The 17397-nt window shown below is 40.4% G+C and overlaps 3 protein-coding genes across 3 annotated transcripts; all 3 read right to left on the reverse strand.

Moving 5' to 3' along the window:
• Positions 1-104: 104 nt before the first annotated feature.
• LOC129600678 (trehalase-like) lies at positions 105-5979 on the reverse strand. Its single transcript, XM_055499226.1, has 7 exons — positions 5203-5979; positions 3375-3765; positions 2622-2807; positions 2115-2350; positions 1590-1710; positions 1144-1250; positions 105-582 (listed from the first exon to the last, which is right to left on the reverse strand). The coding sequence occupies exons 1-7, from the start codon at positions 5827-5829 to the stop codon at positions 409-411; spliced, it is 1842 nt and encodes a 613-aa protein (XP_055355201.1). The 5' UTR covers positions 5830-5979; the 3' UTR covers positions 105-408.
• A 2791-nt stretch (positions 5980-8770) lies between these two features.
• Positions 8771-12396, reverse strand: LOC129600696 (olfactory receptor 4K2-like). Its single transcript, XM_055499255.1, has 3 exons — positions 11928-12396; positions 9339-9727; positions 8771-8917 (listed from the first exon to the last, which is right to left on the reverse strand). Exons 1-3 carry the CDS (start codon positions 12394-12396, stop codon positions 8771-8773), a joined length of 1005 nt encoding a protein of 334 aa, XP_055355230.1.
• Positions 12397-13793: 1397 nt separating this feature from the next.
• On the reverse strand, positions 13794-15614 carry LOC129600694 (uncharacterized). Its single transcript, XM_055499253.1, has 3 exons — positions 15437-15614; positions 14689-14867; positions 13794-14105 (listed from the first exon to the last, which is right to left on the reverse strand). The coding sequence occupies exons 1-3, from the start codon at positions 15491-15493 to the stop codon at positions 13958-13960; spliced, it is 384 nt and encodes a 127-aa protein (XP_055355228.1). The 5' UTR covers positions 15494-15614; the 3' UTR covers positions 13794-13957.
• Between the last annotated feature and the right edge of the window lie 1783 nt (positions 15615-17397).

A 17397-nucleotide genomic window follows, 5' to 3' on the forward strand; every position in this document is an offset into this window, starting at 1 on the left:
CCTTAAAAGTTAGAAGCTCCTTAATTGTACGGTTTGCCAGTTGCGTGTAGTTCCAACTTCCATGTACTTAATAAACGGAAGTTGACACAAATTGCTTCATAGAATTTGTAATAGATTGTTTAATAAATCTCACGCAACGCAAACTCCACAGTTCATCCCTAAGAAAACACCCATAACGAAAGCAAAATGACAAAAAAATTAAATTTCGGCCATTGATCATATCGGACAAATTCTCCAACGTGTCAGCGATAAATTAACAGGTTTGGAAAGCTTTAAAATCACACGAAAAGCAATACTTCAAAGCCGAGCGAGTACATTCTATGCGAGATTAACAGGGGAAAATAAATAAATTAAATAAAATCTAGGGGAAAATAGAGAGCTGTTTGATCGAGAAAAAATTGATCTGTCTTAAGATGTCGTCGTGTTGGACGGCGTGTCGGGGTCGAGTAGATCGTGGGGCGCCTGCAGTTTCGTGGGGAAGAGCTCGAGGAGGCGGAGGATGCCGCCGTTGGTCCAGCCGAAACCCTCCTGGACCAGGTACTCCCCGCCGCTCCCGTACCGTCCCACCGTCCGCGCGTCATACTGCACAACCAACAATTTCACATCAAATAATTACATTTACAAATAATTAACCACTAGTTTATTTATTATTCAGTTCCCGAGCTGAACTAATTTACTAACAATTATTTTAAACCAATTTACCAATTAAATTGAATTTATTAAGAATTCTTTCTACTAATTAACAACTGTCGGTCAATTCCTCCAACCAGGATAGCCAAAAATAGACACATAATTATATTTGATAATAAATAACTGCCATTCGATTTATCAACTGTTAAATTGATTTTTAGTTATTTTATTAGCATTTTTTGATTAATTAACAATCAAGCATCGGTAAATTCCGATAAACCGGGTTATTGATAATTATTTTACTAATTAACAACTGTCGGTAAATTCCTCCAACCATGACTGTCAAAAATAAATAAATCTAATTAATAATAAATAACTCCCAATTAGTTTATTGATTATTAAAATTAATAGATTTTTGGTTGGTTTGTTATTCTTTTTTTTGCTAATTTATAATTAAGCGAATTCGGTAAAATTCGTGTATATCGTGATTAGCGGGAGAAAAAGGCAGCTGACCTTTTCGTAGATGTGGCTGCTGTTCAAATAGCCGATATGCACCACGGAGATCCACTTTTGCGCCCATTCCAACGCCACCTGCTCCAGCTCGGGATTCTCGTTGAACGCTACGACGAAGTGTCAAGGACCATTGCTGGCTGATTTTTCATTGATTCAGTCTTTTACTTATTCCATTTTTTTTATCATTTAAATTTAATCAAATTTTCTGCAGAATTTATTTCAATTCATAAAATATTAAATCGGACGGCTCAATTACTTTCAATTTGTGCGGCGGTTATTATTATTTACTTTATTTGCGCATTTGTCTTATTCTATTGCTTAATTGATTTTTTAAATGAAATACATAATCATAAATAATAATTTTAATTTAATTTGTTGTCATATTATATTGTCAAGCCTAAATGGCCTAATTGAATTTTAATCTTGTCGATAAACACATCCGTTACCTTCGATCATCATGAGCTGCAGCGGCGGCCAGGCGTTGGGGAAATCCCACTGGCAGTGCCGACCGGATGATTCGTTCAGCGAGACGGGATGCCCGCCCGGAAATGACGTCACTTTCACCATCTACCGGCACCGCATGCATTAATATTTTATACATTTATTTTAATCAAGTGAACTGATAAAAAAAGAATATGTGTAGGCAATTAAACATAAAAACAAATAACAAGAAAAAAGTAGTAAAAAAATAATTTAAAAAAATAAAAAATATAATAATGAAAAATAATAAAAAAATAAGATTAAAAAACAATAATAAAAAACAATTAATAACTGGGAAATGATAATTGTACAGTTACGGTAAACAAAAAATTAACTGCTAATATTGTTCAATCATTTTATTTTAATGGTAACCGGCAACTTGACATGAAATGTTTTTTAGATCTCGATAACTACACGGTCAAATCGTCTGAAACTGGACATTTAATTAATTGATAATAAATGAACTGGTTAGCCAGCGCCGACGGACTCACGTCGGCCGACTGCAGGACATTCTGCATAAACGCCGCGTTGGTGATGCTGATGGTTTCGCCGTCGCAGCGCGCGAACAACGGCACCAGATTCGACAGGTAGAAGGCCTCCCGTTGCCGGCCCAATTTCAGATCGTAATCGCGCCACATTTGATGCTCGTCGCTCCAGAACACCGCGTGGATCCCGTCGCCGCGGCGCAACGCGATCCGCATGTATTTCTCGCTGTTCTCACTGTCGCCTGCCGTACAAATATACAAATTAATTCAGGAAAAATAACTAAAATAAAAAAATTTATATAAATTAAGAAATAAATAAAAAAATTATTTATCGTTATATACAAAATTAAATTTTTGTTGTTGCTGATTATTCAGTTAATTATTACACGTACTGCAGTTTTTGATTAAGTGGTCGGTCCACTAAGAAATAAATAAAATTAATAAAAATAATGAAAAATAACTAATTATTCGTGAAGTTGTTGTTATTATTTAATTGTGAAGCAGTCGCTTTACCCAGCCGCATGTATAATTCGCTGAGGACGCGTTCATGGGCGTAGAGGAAGGCGTTCAGATCCACCGGGATGATGGTCTCTGTGCGCATCGTCAGAAAATCCTCGCCGGCGTTCTCCAGCCAGCGCGTCGAGAAATCCAGCCCGCTCTCCGCCGCCGCGGCGATATTCCCGTAGAAACTCTCCGCACCTGCATCAACACAGGCAAAAACCAATAAAAAATATTCACCATAAAATAAACAAAATAAAAATAACAACAGAAGAAAACGAACAAACAGTAGAAAACAAATAATCATACATACGATTAAAATATCAAAAAATAAAGAGTAAAAATTAAAGAAAATTAACACAAAATAACGATAAATAAATATCGAAATCACAGATAATCCTAACATAAACCGTAAAAATTGAAAATAAAAATCATAAATAAACAACAACAAAACCATGATAAATAAAAAGGAAGAAAAAAGAAAGAAAACAATAAACGAATAAATAATCATAAATAAATATCCAAATCACAGATAATCCTAAAATAAACAGTAACAATTTAAAAATAAATAACCATAAACAAACAACAACAAAACCACCATAAATAAATTTGTAGGAAAAAGAAAGAAAAACATAAACAAGAAATAAAGAATGATAACAAATAATAATTAACAAACCTCATAATAATTATGAGGTCTAGTAAAATAAATGAAAATATATATACAAAAAAGGAAAAAATTTTAAAAGTAATTCCGCGCCCGACACATACTTTGCAGCTGCATCTTCTGCAGCGTCTCCCCATCGTGGAAATCCTCCCAGTAGGATTCGGGCCGCGGCACCTTGCAGTCGCCGCCCGTGTAGCGGTTCATGGTGAAGGTGCCGCCGGCGACGCTGAGCTCGACGCTGCGTTCGCGCATCCAGAACTCGTACTCCTGCAGCAGCGCCGGGAGCACCAGCGGGATGAGGGAGGCGACATCTTCGCTTTTAACCGCCTCGTGGTCGCAGTAGTGCTGCACCATCAGCGCGAAGAGCGGCGGCTCGCTGCGCTTCGTGTAGTAGATGCGGTTCCCGTTGGGGATTAACCCGAAGCGCTGCTGCAGATGCGCAAAGTTCAGCAGCATCCCGCGGGCGGTTTCTGCCATCCCCGACACCAATAAACCCTAAGGAAATATTGAAATTATTAATCTCCACTTTTTATATTCAATTACATTTAATTTTCCAATTAAAATTAATTTTAATCTATTTATTAAATTTGTTTACCAATAAACCCTAAGGCAAAAATTAAAATTATTCATCCAGAATTTTTTATATTCAACTACATTTATTTCCCAATTAAAATTAATTTTTTATTAAATTTGTTTACCAGTGAACCATTAGGAAAAATTAAAAATTATTCATCCACAATTTTTTATATTCAATGATATTTAATTTTCCAATTAAAATTAATTTATTTATTAAATTTTCCATCAGTAAACCGCAAGGAATAATTAAAATTATTAATCTAGAATTTGTTATAATTTATTTTTCCAAATAAAACAGTTTTATTTAGTAACTGAATTTATTTTATGTAATAATTTTTAATAACTTTATTTACATTTTTATTTTAAGCAAGTTAAAATTATCTGAACTGCATTTACGTTCAACTGAAAATACTCTCCAATTAAAAACTAAATTAGAAAAAAAACGTGAAATCGGACTCATCGAAATAAGAAATTATAATTAGAGCAAATGTGAAACGGCTTATTAAATTTTCATCGGTTAAGAAAAAGCAAGTAATCAAAAGCGAAAATGGTTACAATCGAATTTAGTATGAAGTGCGATATGCAGTTAAATATAAAATTAACCAGAAAAACACGAGAATATGGCAAACACATAGCGCAATGTACGGGTTTAAAGGAGACAGATCGTAGTTTGATGGCTTTTCAATGCTTGACTTCTGCAGTGAACGAGCGATAATTGAGATGATAACAAGTGCGAAATCAATTTAAAAAATCTTTTTTTAATGTCAAACGTAAAAACTGAATATGAAATCAATATAAAATTCCGTATGATATGAAAAACCTAATGTGCAGTCAAATATGCAAATTCGCAACAATATATGCACATAAATTTACGTATTTTTAATTTAAACTCTATTTAAATACAAATTTTACAGTTTAAAAATAAGAAGGTAAGATTCGAGTATTTCTGAGAAATAATTAATTTGAAAATTTGGAATAAAAAAATTACAATAATAATTAATAACTGGAATAATAAAAAAAATACAAAACAAATAATACAAAATACAATAATACTGGAATAATACAAAACCATAAAAACAGAAAATAAAAAAATGCCAAATATGAAGAAAACCGACACCGTAGACTGATTGAAAGTAAATATATACGGGAAAAATGTGCAGTGAAATAGTAATGACAATATGAAGTTATGAACTCTAATCACTCATGGAATTAATTATCAAAGAGATGAATTAGAATTCAAATAAAACTGAATTTCTTCGGAATTAATTCGTCATAAACTGCAGTATAAAATTTAAATGGTATGCTAACAAGAAACAAAATCGCGAAAAATTTTAAAAAAAAATTCTTAAAAGCTACCTGGATCGTCCAGAAGGAGTCCCAGTAGTACACCTCCCGAAACCTCCCCCCGGGAACGATAAAGGGATAGGGCAGGGGGATGATGGTGTGCCGGTCGGGATGCTTCGCCACCTCCGCGCTCACCTTCCGCCCCAACTCCCCCCACTTGTGGTGCAGCTTCTCCGCGAACGTCCGCAACCGTTCATCGGTGATTTTGTGGTACACCGGGAGGCCCCCCGCGGCTACCTCCCGAAAATCCCCCGGGATCACTGTCTCCAGATCCGACCCGGGCGGTCCGAAGCACTCCTCGACGAAGTTGCGCAGATCCACCTGGTTGATCTCCGGCCAGGTGCCCAGGGCCGCGAATTTCTCCAGAGCGATGTGAGGATCGACGAGAAGCGGCCGATCGACGAAGGACTTGGAATCGGTGAAGATTCCCGACATCTCCACGGCGTGGAGGAGCGGGCCGCGGCAGAAGACCGGGTGGTCCATTTGGGGGGAGGGGGGTGTGGGGCAGGGGTCGGCGGACAGGCGGCGGTACAGGGTGTAGAGGATCTCCAAACAGGAGTAGGCTACGACGAGGAAGAAGACCAATGAGTGGATGAAGATCACCACGCAGAATAACACTGCGTTCTTCACCCAACGCATCGCACTGTGCACTGCATGGCAGTTGTTAGGCTGGAGATTTTGTTAGAAAAATATACTGGCGAGATTAACCAATGTTTTTTGCACAGATCTGACCAGATCGAAGTCTCCAGAATCTCAAAGAAAAATTAGGGGAGATGCGTCGCGGAATTGTTCAACACTGCTCCTCGTTATTTTCGTGGGGAAAATACCGTGAAGTATTTGCGTTTTGGTTAAGCAAGCTGCCTGCGAGAGTGGTTGGTAGTGCGACAGCGACAGTTGGCGCTGAATGCATCCGGGGCGGTTGACACAAGGACAGCTTGGTTTGCGGATGCCGTTTTTTGTCAAAATATAATTTTGTCAATCAAGTCAACAAAATACTTTGTCAAAATTCCGTCAGTAAAATGTGAAACGAAATTACAGGTAAACTACAGACAAATTACATTGCAGAACAAGCTCCGTCAACTAATGCTGATAAAATCAGTGAACTCAAAAAGACCCGAAAACATCATTTAATGCGTCAATGTCATCAGATTAAAACAGATTTGTTTTACCAAAAAGCGAAGCCATGCACTACGGAAAAATTAAATGAAAACCTTTCCAAATGGTTAAACGCATTGTATATAAGTAGGAACTGCTTGCCCGATAATTATCTAAGAATAAAAAATTACTCTTCCATGGCGTGTTATGAGTTACAGCCAAATCACAATGTAATTTCCATCAATAGCTGTGTCAGACATATTCAAAGCAACCGCGGATAGCAGATAGTGATACTGCATCAATTGCGTTAGTAATATTAAAGTAGTACAATATAAGCGACTGTAGCTCCGCCGTTTCGGCAGATAATGCTGGACGACAGCCATCTGAAGCCAGCATCCGACGCATGTCTTTTCAGGCAGATATGAAAACGCATACACCAACGGCTGGCTTCAATTCCGACTGCATCCCTTAATTTTAATTCGGGATCGAAGAAGCATCGCCTCCAGGTTACGTAATTAATACCAGGAAACTGCAAGAATCCAAGCGGCCGCTTCCACGATGGTCAGTCACAACGCCAGTAACTAGAAGTTTGATTAAAATGAAGCTGTCGATAAACCATCCACAGAACAGAGTGGAAATGCTGGATCGACTCTCTTCGGCAGTGGATTCATCGCAAGGTCCTTCATAACTGCCACTCACTAATCCCGCTCGCAGACGTGGCTGCCGCAGACTTTTACTATTCACGTTGGATATAATGACAGACAGACTGCAGTTTGGCAGAATCAATTCAATTTGGCAGAGACCGATAGGTTTCCAAAGGTCACGACCATCTTGTAAGCAATGCGTGTGTGCTTCATGCGTTCACCGATCGGCTGTAATTTTCAACAACTGCACAAGAAATGGCCAGAACAGGAAGTAGAAGGCACCCATCAGATTACAGCATCCGTTGCTACTGTGCCGATTTACCGCGTGTGACAATTAGCAATAGAAGTATATCAAGCGGCACAACTGCATATTGTATTACAATGTATAGAAGAAATTTATAAATCTCCTTATACGTCTATATATGCACCGGTGTTAGCCGTAAGATAGCTGATCAGATCAGCGCCTCGTCCGCTGTATCGATCAGTATCACGGGATATCTCAGCGTTGACAATGTACCTAGAAAAACGTGTATAGAGGTGTGCATCAGACTAATGGAGACTCGCGGTGGTTGCGAACCACATTATTACACAAGCGGAGCGCCAACACCACTGGGAAATGGTATTGGGATTGGGGAATTGGCAAAGCGTGACGTACGCTCTTCGTGGCTTCAGACAAATTTTATGCTCTTGACGAAGACTTACTGCAGCACCTCGCGCTTCGCGCTCGATGTAAAAAATACCATTTGTACAGCGGTACCTACGACTTTCATTCGGGGTTGAGCACGCTGTACGATACTGTGCGACGTCTGCGGAGTTAACCACGTCAACAGGCTCCATGAATTTCCGTTTCCATCAGTACGAGAAATTCAACCGGAAGATATCAGTTGATTTAACAGTTTTGTTTAATAGCATGTAAAGAAAAGTTGATTCTGGCTCGGGTTTTCCCTTGTTGTATATGCGGCATCAGCCCGCACGAAACAGCCGCATCGCTAATTTTCCCCGGTCAGTATTCGCTAAGGGATGGTTTGATTGAACGGGCAGGAATCAGACGGACCTGCCTGGCTCCATCAAATTGACCTTTCGCCGCGCTGGCCAGCGCGCTGACCATTCGGACGTATATTACAGCGGATGAATGCTGTCTAAGCGGTTGACCATGCTGTGGCAGCCTGTAAATCCAGCTGAATCCTGAAGACTCCTGACTAGCGTAATGACTGCGCACACGCGGTAAAATTTGATCACAAGTTTCCCATTCTGTCTCTAAACCTGATTTTACTTTTCCTTCTTCTTCGGTTCGTGCGGGATGTTTTGATCCTGTTTTTCTCCATTCCGATAATCGCAAATTACTAATGATATAAGCTGATTTTGTGAGCTGACATCTTTTTCCGGCCGGGTATATTATACATATAGTCGCCATCTCCCTCAAAGCGCGAAATAATCGAACTTCTAGTTGAGATGTTCCAAGAACACCGCTTTAATATATAGTACATATAGTATTTTTTCGTAAATTTTAATTTTTTCCTACCTAACTTTACTCAGCTCACGACTCGGTAAATTATAACTTATGGATCCATCGATCAATATTAGACGGGGTGCTTCTTTTTTCGCTCCCAAGGTCAATATCACAAAAAATTTATATAAAACTGAATCAACACAGAGGCAGAGTTTTTCTAGGCAGTACGCAATAAATCCACGGTACTCCAGATTTTCAATCGGGTTAATTAAATTCCGAATGCGCTCCTGATGCCGATCCATATACACACCGTTGTGTACCGGCACTGTACTTGCAGTTGTATGGTAAAAATTAATTTGATCTGAATTGATTAACGATGAACCGCGCCGGTTCAGGACAGTGTATCCGCTTCCTCTTTCGGGCTGTGTGGGTGGACCATCGACGCGCCGGTTTTTTCTCCGGCTGTTCCCGGGCGTTTTCGCATCAGTAAGCGTTTCGCCGCTTCCCGTAATTCCTCGTTCATCGCGTAGAATAACACCTACAGCCATGAAACAAATTCAAAAAAATATACTTTTTCATTTAGCAGCCATCCAGCCATCCAGCCAAACAAAAAATATACAATAATTACAAATTATAATTTAAAACTAATTAATAATCAATTACATAGTATTTCTTAATAAAACTAAAATTAGTTATAAACTTGTTGGGATAACACTAGCAAAATTTTAATAAAATTATAAATGATATTTAAATGGAATTTAAAAACTAAGATAGAATATTTTTAATAACTTACATTTAAATAAATTTAAAAATCAACTTAAATTTTATTAAATTATCCATACTAATATTTTATCATTACATATTTTTCAGTTCCTTCTACAGAGATACCTATCATTCATAATTTTAAAAATGTTTTGTTAGTATTATCATAATAAAATTGAAGTTGATTTACTGATTACCGGCGTGGAGAGATATCCGAGGAAGAAGACACCGCGCAGCCACTGCAGCGTCAGCATCTCATGGAAGACCCATCCGGGCAGCACCGACAGGAAGAACGGTACCGAGGCGAAGCACAGACAGTGGACGATCCAGTTAGCGAACAGCATCTTCGTCAGCAGCACCCGCTTGCGGTAGGCCACGCTGACCTTTGCCGGCGCCGGGGCGGTCGCGTCCACCCCGTTCCGGTGGAGACTGGTAACCGCCACCCGGCTGAGGACGATGATGTGCGTGACCCCGGTCAAGGCCAGCGGTAAATACACTCTCAGCACCGAGCCAATCACAAACACCTCCCCTTGGTGGGCGAAATTACACAATCCCAAGGGCGGTTCCGCCACGAAGCGATTGTCACCTGGATTGGAATTCAAACAGTTTTTAGCCGCTTTTATAATTAATACAAATAATATTTGAAAAACGTATTTTGTAAAATTAATTTTCCGAACATTTTCTGATATAAATTAAATAAAAATAATAATAACTAATGATGTCTTATTAATTTTCAACAGTTTTACGTAGGCGCTGCCCGGTTGCAACGGGCAAGCCTAATATAACATATGGCAGACGACGTAGTCTGTCTATCATCATCACTATATAATAATCGCGGAAGCCTTAGCGAAATTCCCACTCTGTCGAGTTCGCCCGCAAGATCCACTGAACCAAACTTCCATGTCAACGTGTCATTAGACAGCCCTTACTGCGTAGATTTGCCATCGCAAGTCAGTGTTTAAACAAAAACAAACGTTTGAAAGAGAATCTCAAAAAACTTTAACATAGAAAGCCAATGGAAAGAGTCGAGTATCCACCACTGCAAAACTGACCACCCCACCACTGTCTCGGCAGCTTAAACGCGTTTTGGCCAACTTTGCTGGGATGGGAGGAAATCTCTTGAATTATGACCACGTATTATTCCGTAGTCATGATTCTCGAATGAAATTATAAGTTTTTCTTAAACAAATGGCGTCAAAGAAAGTGAAATGTTCATGTAGGAAAGACCTAACAAATTCTATGAGTATGAAACAGCTCAAAACTGTTTCTCAGTGAGCTGCCGTTCGCAGTGGTTTGACCAGTTTAAAGGCAACGTTTTCACGTGCGGTCGCCATTGGTACTGATATGCCGTTGAAGGCAAAAATTTGCAATGACTTCCGACTCGCAAGTTGCGATTACCAGGACTTCCCGCTACCTTTGTTTTCTATGGAAAATGATGTCCGAAAAAGATGGTACTGCGTGTTTAGAGAGGATGATATTGTATGTTTAGGGACAGTAACATACATACAGAGTACATAGCTAACAAGTTTTTTATTTGGGTGATTGCTTAGGAGGTAGTTGCTTAGCGGTCGTTAGGCGCGTTATCCAGGGGAATGCTTCATTGCTGAGAACGAGAGAATTTGCGAAACTTGAAGCAATCTGGTTAGTTTTTAATAGAAGACGGAGCCGCAGGCGACGCCGAGCTGCGGCGCGAGCGGAGCTTGCGGAGCAGCATACGAGGCAACATACATACTTTACATTTCCTACTAAACGAACGATGACAGAAGATTACGAAATATTAAAATATTTTGAAATGGCTGTTTATGTTTTGTAAAAAGTAATTTACCGTTAGTTGCGTTGTGAATGCAGCAGAAAAACCAACTGAAAATCGTAAAATGTTTTGGTAATTTGATTGTCAGGCGGGAGTGTTTGATTCAGGCAGTAGTATTTCTAGACTGCCACTGCAGGTCTAATGCCTAATGGTATCTGTACATTGAAATTCGAAACAGCGCGGCTGAGCGCGCGAATCGCGATGGTAAAAAAGAGCAGGTAGATAATTCGTGTTTAAATTGCAGAGCTAATATTTTGTAACGGGGCAAATAATCTGAAATTTTTAATGATACGAGTAGTTAATTAGTTGTTTACTGTTGTGGTGCGAAGGATTCGTTCTGTAGAGCTAAGTCGAAAGCCGGTCCATTTCCGGGAAGAAAATTGGACATTTTCATATACTCATGAGCCCTGTCTAGGGTTGTCCTGGCAGTCCAGCGAAAATACAAAAACAGTAACATAATAATTCTATGATTTCCTCATATATGTAGAAGTAGTTGAAAACAATTATTTTTTTTGCATTGAATTGTTCATCTCTTATTTATTCCGCGCAATTTGCGCGGGGTCTACTAGTGTAATAATAATATAACCACCGCCTACGTATTCAGTTCCTCTACAGAGGAATTGTCACGAATGTGTTTTTTCATCGCATTTAGGTGAACCGGCAATCAATTTTATTAAATTCTCATCGGAATCTATTGAAATAATTATTCAAAAATTAATTACATTTTTTAATTCAATACGTTATTATTATTCAAATGTAATTATTCAAAAAATAATTTTAAAAAAAAATATAATTTTAATTTAAAAGCATTCAGATTATTTTTGTAAACGTTGTTATTATTCAAATGGTATTGTTTTCGAAATAATTCAAATATAATTCAAAAAATTGGGTTTTCAGTTTAAAAGCATTTCAGTTTTTATAATTGAACCGCATCAGTTCTTGGAGCGTTTTAAATTTTGATTTCCAGAATATTCACCTGTGTCCACATAGAACGGGAGGTGGACGAAAATTCCCAGCAACCAGCAGGCCACCAGCTGCGCCAGGAGGAACCGTTGCCGAGTGAAGCGAGGGTACGCGTGGGGGAAGATGATGGCGATGAAGCGGTTGAAGGACAGCGCAAACAGTCCCCACAGGGTGGCGGTGAGGCTGATCATATAGGGAAACATGTAATGCCGGCAGAAGCCGTCGCTGGCGAAGAGACGGCGGTGCGCCAGGAGGATCTGGACGAGGAGGAGGGGCCAGTGTACCGAGACCATGAGGAATTCCGCCAAGAATTGGTGGCAGAGAAGAAAATGCGAGCCGGAGGAGGAGCGGTGCCGGCGAAAGGTCATGGTGATGAGGAGCAGGTAGAGGACGACGGTGGTCAGGCAGGCCACGCTGGACACCCCCAGGTAGGCGGTCAGCTGGGCGGTGTCCAGGGAAGCAGTGGAGTTGTTGGTCCACATTGTCGGTTTGTCTCAACATAGATAATCCACTTTATTATTATTATTATTACGGCACAAGAGCAGACAACCCCGAAGGGACTTCAAGTCTGGTCGAACAAAAACAATTTTCTGCTAACAAAACATTTAGGAGAGTTTAACAGATCTGAGCAGGAATTTGAAAGAAGGTACAGAACTGGCTTCGAGAATTTTAGGATTTATTTTATTAATTTTAGGACTTAATCAATAAGACTGCCAAGAGGCAATAATAAGTTAACAACAATTCCGGTCCTCGGTATTTTCATATATACCATTGCAGCAAAAAACTTCTCTTCTCAGTTCGAAATCCGAATAATTAAATCGACAACAAGCAGTGCGCATAAACTGCCGGCACCGGGTTTGAACAGAGAAGCGTGGATTTTGCGCCTTGAAAATGATGCATATCCACGTTTGCTGTTATGCATTTGACGACCATTGGCTATTTCGCTACCGTAGAGTCCCGTTCGCTATCGGAATTAACCAGACTCCAAATACCGGAAATCAGCCAGCCGGTTTGCGGCTCAGAAATTGAAGATTAAAATTATAAAATCAATAAAACTTGTGCGTGTAACAGAAGCACATCGGATATGCATACAGTAAATCGCCGGCAGCAGGTTCAAACAGGGAAGCGCTGTATGTGTTTTTTTGCAGTCCTGCATTGAACTGTTTCAGCATCGGTGAGATTCTGGACTATTCAACTCCAAAACTGAATAAATTTAACTGCGAAATTACATATCGGTCACGTAAGCAATATATGTACCGGTGTTCACCAATAATATTATGGAGTTTGATCGCAATTTACACGCCTGTACATTGTTGTAAAATAGGTGTGGGTGTGCAGTACGATCAGTACAACTGTGTATACATGCTTTTATACAAATCGATGCGCATCCTTATGTATTGGGAACAGGCGGCCATGATCCCTGGTTCGTTATGGCCATGTATGTTTATACAAACGGTGGTGCTTGTACATCCGGCGATTGTGGAGGAAAATGCTGACGACAAGTGGGCAAATATGCCGTTAATATCATTAGATTGCTATCCCCTGCATCACGTAACGCAATACCTTTTTACGCGTCTTTCACGGAACGTTGCACGACCAGGCGGAAGTCAACGATATACGTATACAGTACAACCGGCGGCACGGTAAGTTATGACGCCGGGATCCCACGCTCACACCGGAAGCGGCCGTCACTTCCGCTCGCATTGGAACGCCGAACATTTATTGGCATATTTGTATGCTACAAGTGTACGTGTATGTACACGTGAAGAAATGACACGCGCCGGAAGTACAAAATTGTGGTTATATGGCTGGTTATTTTTGTCTTATTGTTTTACTAATTACGCTTACATTCGTCGTGTAAGTGTATCGATCTCGATCATTATAATTGTTATAACTCGTTTTGATTAGCGCTGTATTAGAATTATAAATGTACACGTGACGTCAAGACGAGAAAAAATTAAAATTAAAATATAATATTACAGAATTAATGCTTATTTTCTACGAGTAAAAAGGGACTAGGATGTTGCGCAGGGATGGCGGTTATTAAGTGAGATGCGGCTGATTCTGGAAGAGGCCCTCCGTGGATTTGATGAGGGAGCGCGGCTGGTACGGGACGAGCGGCTTGGTCTGCAGTTGTTTGCGCGGGATGCGCACCAGTTTATTGTCGCCGACGGCGTGGCAAGAAGCTGCTCTGCAGATAAGACCGACACTTCAATTCCTACGATGCCAATATTATCTTAATTAATTTATACCGCCTACGCGTTATGTTGAAGTAATACACTGATTACAATGTTAATACATCAATAATTATACAATTTGTTACTAAATTAAACGGAAAATATAATGTATTAATTCCTGTAATATACAAATAATACGAGCATTAAAGTATTATTTTATCACCAAATAATGGACCTTTACGAATATTAGAATAGTTTATTTTATTGTGCTAATTACTATTACATTGTATTAATTTATATATTTGTTCAGTTGTATATAATTATCATTAGGCAGATTAAGTACAATAATAATATTATTAAAATCCCGCCATGCAGACTAAAACCTGGTTGCCAAATACACCTTCGGTTAAAGCAAAGTCGTCTGTTTTATCCAGGTGTATGTATTACACAGAGTTATATTACAGTCGATGGGACACGCCGGTTAAACTTTCCGCGTATGTCATTTCCAGGTGTATGTATTTAGTAATTTACCGGTGTATGTAAAAGACAGGTTTTACTGTATGTAGTTACAAAGCAAAATTAGTTAAAAAGACGTACTTATCGGTCGTTTGCCGGTAGGAATCGGTTAGCAACGTGCCCGGCGTCGACCGCGACGCTGCGCTGCGTCCCTCGAATACGCCGGATGCGGGGAACGCGGACCGCGCCGGCATCACCGGTCCGGGATAATCTTGCACCGCGGCCACGCTGTGCACGAAGACGCTACACACATACAGCACCTGCAACAGCGCACCTTGGTCGGGAAAAAAAACATTCAAATTTGCAGCATTACCAGAACAGGCTGCCGCATACAGATACGGCGTGTACTACAATATGGATTAAATACGTAATAAAATTCTAAGGAAATCAGAATATAATTACAATCAGATCACGGTAGATTCAGAGCAGATCGCAAAATCCAAAGAAAATGAAATGCTTTTGACAAAATCAAAATAAAATAAATTGAATAAATTTTAAATAGGCACAGTGAAATTCAAATAAAATAAAACAGACCAAACCGCGATCAAATACATAGAAAACAATTAAAACAATAAAATCAGAGCAAAACACCAGTCAAATAAATCCGAATAAATCACAATAAAATAATTTAAAAAATGCAAAAGCACAGAAAAATTAAAAAAAAATTAATCAGAACAAATCGCAAGCAAATAATCGAAATAAATTTACAAAAGCTTAATCGCGATAAAATAAAAATAAAGTAAGCTAGTATAAACCAGAAAAATTAAATAAAAAAAATTATGATAAGGATTTGGACGATAAATAAAAATCACGGTATTTCTACACGTACCGGCAAGAAGATCCAGCACTGACCGGCAGCCATAAGGATCCTCCTCCACCAGTTCATCTTTGCAACGTCTTCCCGGCCAACGTTTAATCACGCTGCTCGATCGCGGCTATTTCGCAATCGGGATGCACAACGGATGCGCTTATGGTTAAGGACAATTAATTACACAGAATGCGCAGTCAACCACGGTTTCCGCCAATTAACCACCGGCAACGGCTGATTGTCCGTTGACATAATATGTACTGCACGGCGCGGCACGCCGCATTCCTCATTGCACAGCATGTTTGTGATTTTTTCTCCCGGTGCGTTACGATGTTTTTGCCTGTTCGATTGCAGCTACTGATAACCAAGTCCGCGGCAGTTTGCATTTATTGTAACCGAATTATTTTACCGGCGTTAATTAGCTGTAATTATATATGATTTAATAAAATGATAGTAAATAAATACGTATTATAATGGGGTACCGGCCGTAATACACCACTATCACCGGAATTATATTGAATTATTTGTATAATGATATGCTATTATATTAAATTAAATTTTTTATACACTATAATTAAATGCATTAATAATTCATTATCTATAATTGCCAAAATTATTTTTACAATATTATACGAGTATATATTATGCTGCTGTTATTATATATTTATGCTGCTTTATTTTACTAATATTTTTTTTACTAAAATATACTAATATATAAAAAATATACTTTTACTAAAATATACTTTATTTTATACTAATATTTATGCTGCTTTATTTTACCGTAATACGAGTATATCTACGTGAATAAATAACAATTTATTAAATAACAATTTATTAAATAACAATTTATTAAATAACAATTTATTGCTCGTACATCCAACGAAATATTCCGACAGCGCAAAGTTCAGCATGACCTGCACAATATCGCATCAGCGATCAATGTCCGATGAGAAAATTAACCAGCCAACAATTAACACGGTGTGGAGAATAACAATTAACAAGGGAAATCGTCGATACTATACGCCAGTACCAAAATAACATTGCTCGTTAACCGCTATATAAAACATTAACAGTCGCCAGTACACGGATTAGCAATTACCGCGTTCCACCGTTAAATCCCCTTCATAAAATCCGCCCAGCCGGCATTTATTGGGGATTGGTGCGTTTCTCGTGCTCCTGGTGCATTTTCCGGTGCGAGGGCATCCCTTGGGGGCGACAGCGGAAGCCGCACGCCGCGCACGCCGGCAACTTCAACAACTTCGGGTCGGTGCTATCATGACCTTTACGGTGCTCGGCCTCGTCGACGCGTGTCCGGTAGATCCGCGGGCACTTGTCGCACTTCTTCGCGCGGGGCGTGGCCTTCGGGGCGACCACCCGCGGCCTGGGCGCCGCGCGACTGCCGCCCTTGCGGGCCGCCGGGGGCTTCTTCCGCTGGTCAGAACCCTCCTGTGTCCACGCATTCGGCGGTTCGCCCTGCGCCACCACCGCCGGGAGGTCCTGGGGCAGAGGCGACGGGTCTCGCGCCAGGGGGATCAGTACCGGTCCATCCGGGAGCGGCGCAACGGCTTCCGGGACCTCCGGAGGGGGCGCGGCGGCCTCCGGACTGTTCCTGACCGTGACCGCCCGCCCGCGGCGCTGGGGACGACCTCCCGGCGTTCGAAAGGGTAAGACGGGCGCCTGCGGCGACGGCGGTGGCGCGCCGATCCCCGGGAAGTGCTGCGGCGGGGCTCCGGGGGCGGGGCGGGGGCGGTGACGCTCCAACAGGCACCGGCAGCGGCGGCAGCGCAGGGGGCGCACCCCCGGGAAATGCTCCCAGTGGGGACACTTCCGGCAGTCGCACTGCATCGGGAATCGGCCTAAAAAGGGGTTGCGACCGATCGGCGACAGGCGCGGGAATAAGGAGAAACGCTGCACCATTCCCGTCACTTACAGTTAACAGGCGCAATTATACAAAAATTCCGTAAAATTAAAATATGTAAAAT

This window comes from Paramacrobiotus metropolitanus, unplaced genomic scaffold (genome assembly GCF_019649055.1).
Source record: "Paramacrobiotus metropolitanus isolate TYO unplaced genomic scaffold, Prichtersi_v1.0 Parri_scaffold0000189, whole genome shotgun sequence".
In the NCBI taxonomy this organism is placed as follows: Eukaryota; Metazoa; Tardigrada; class Eutardigrada; order Parachela; family Macrobiotidae; genus Paramacrobiotus; species Paramacrobiotus metropolitanus.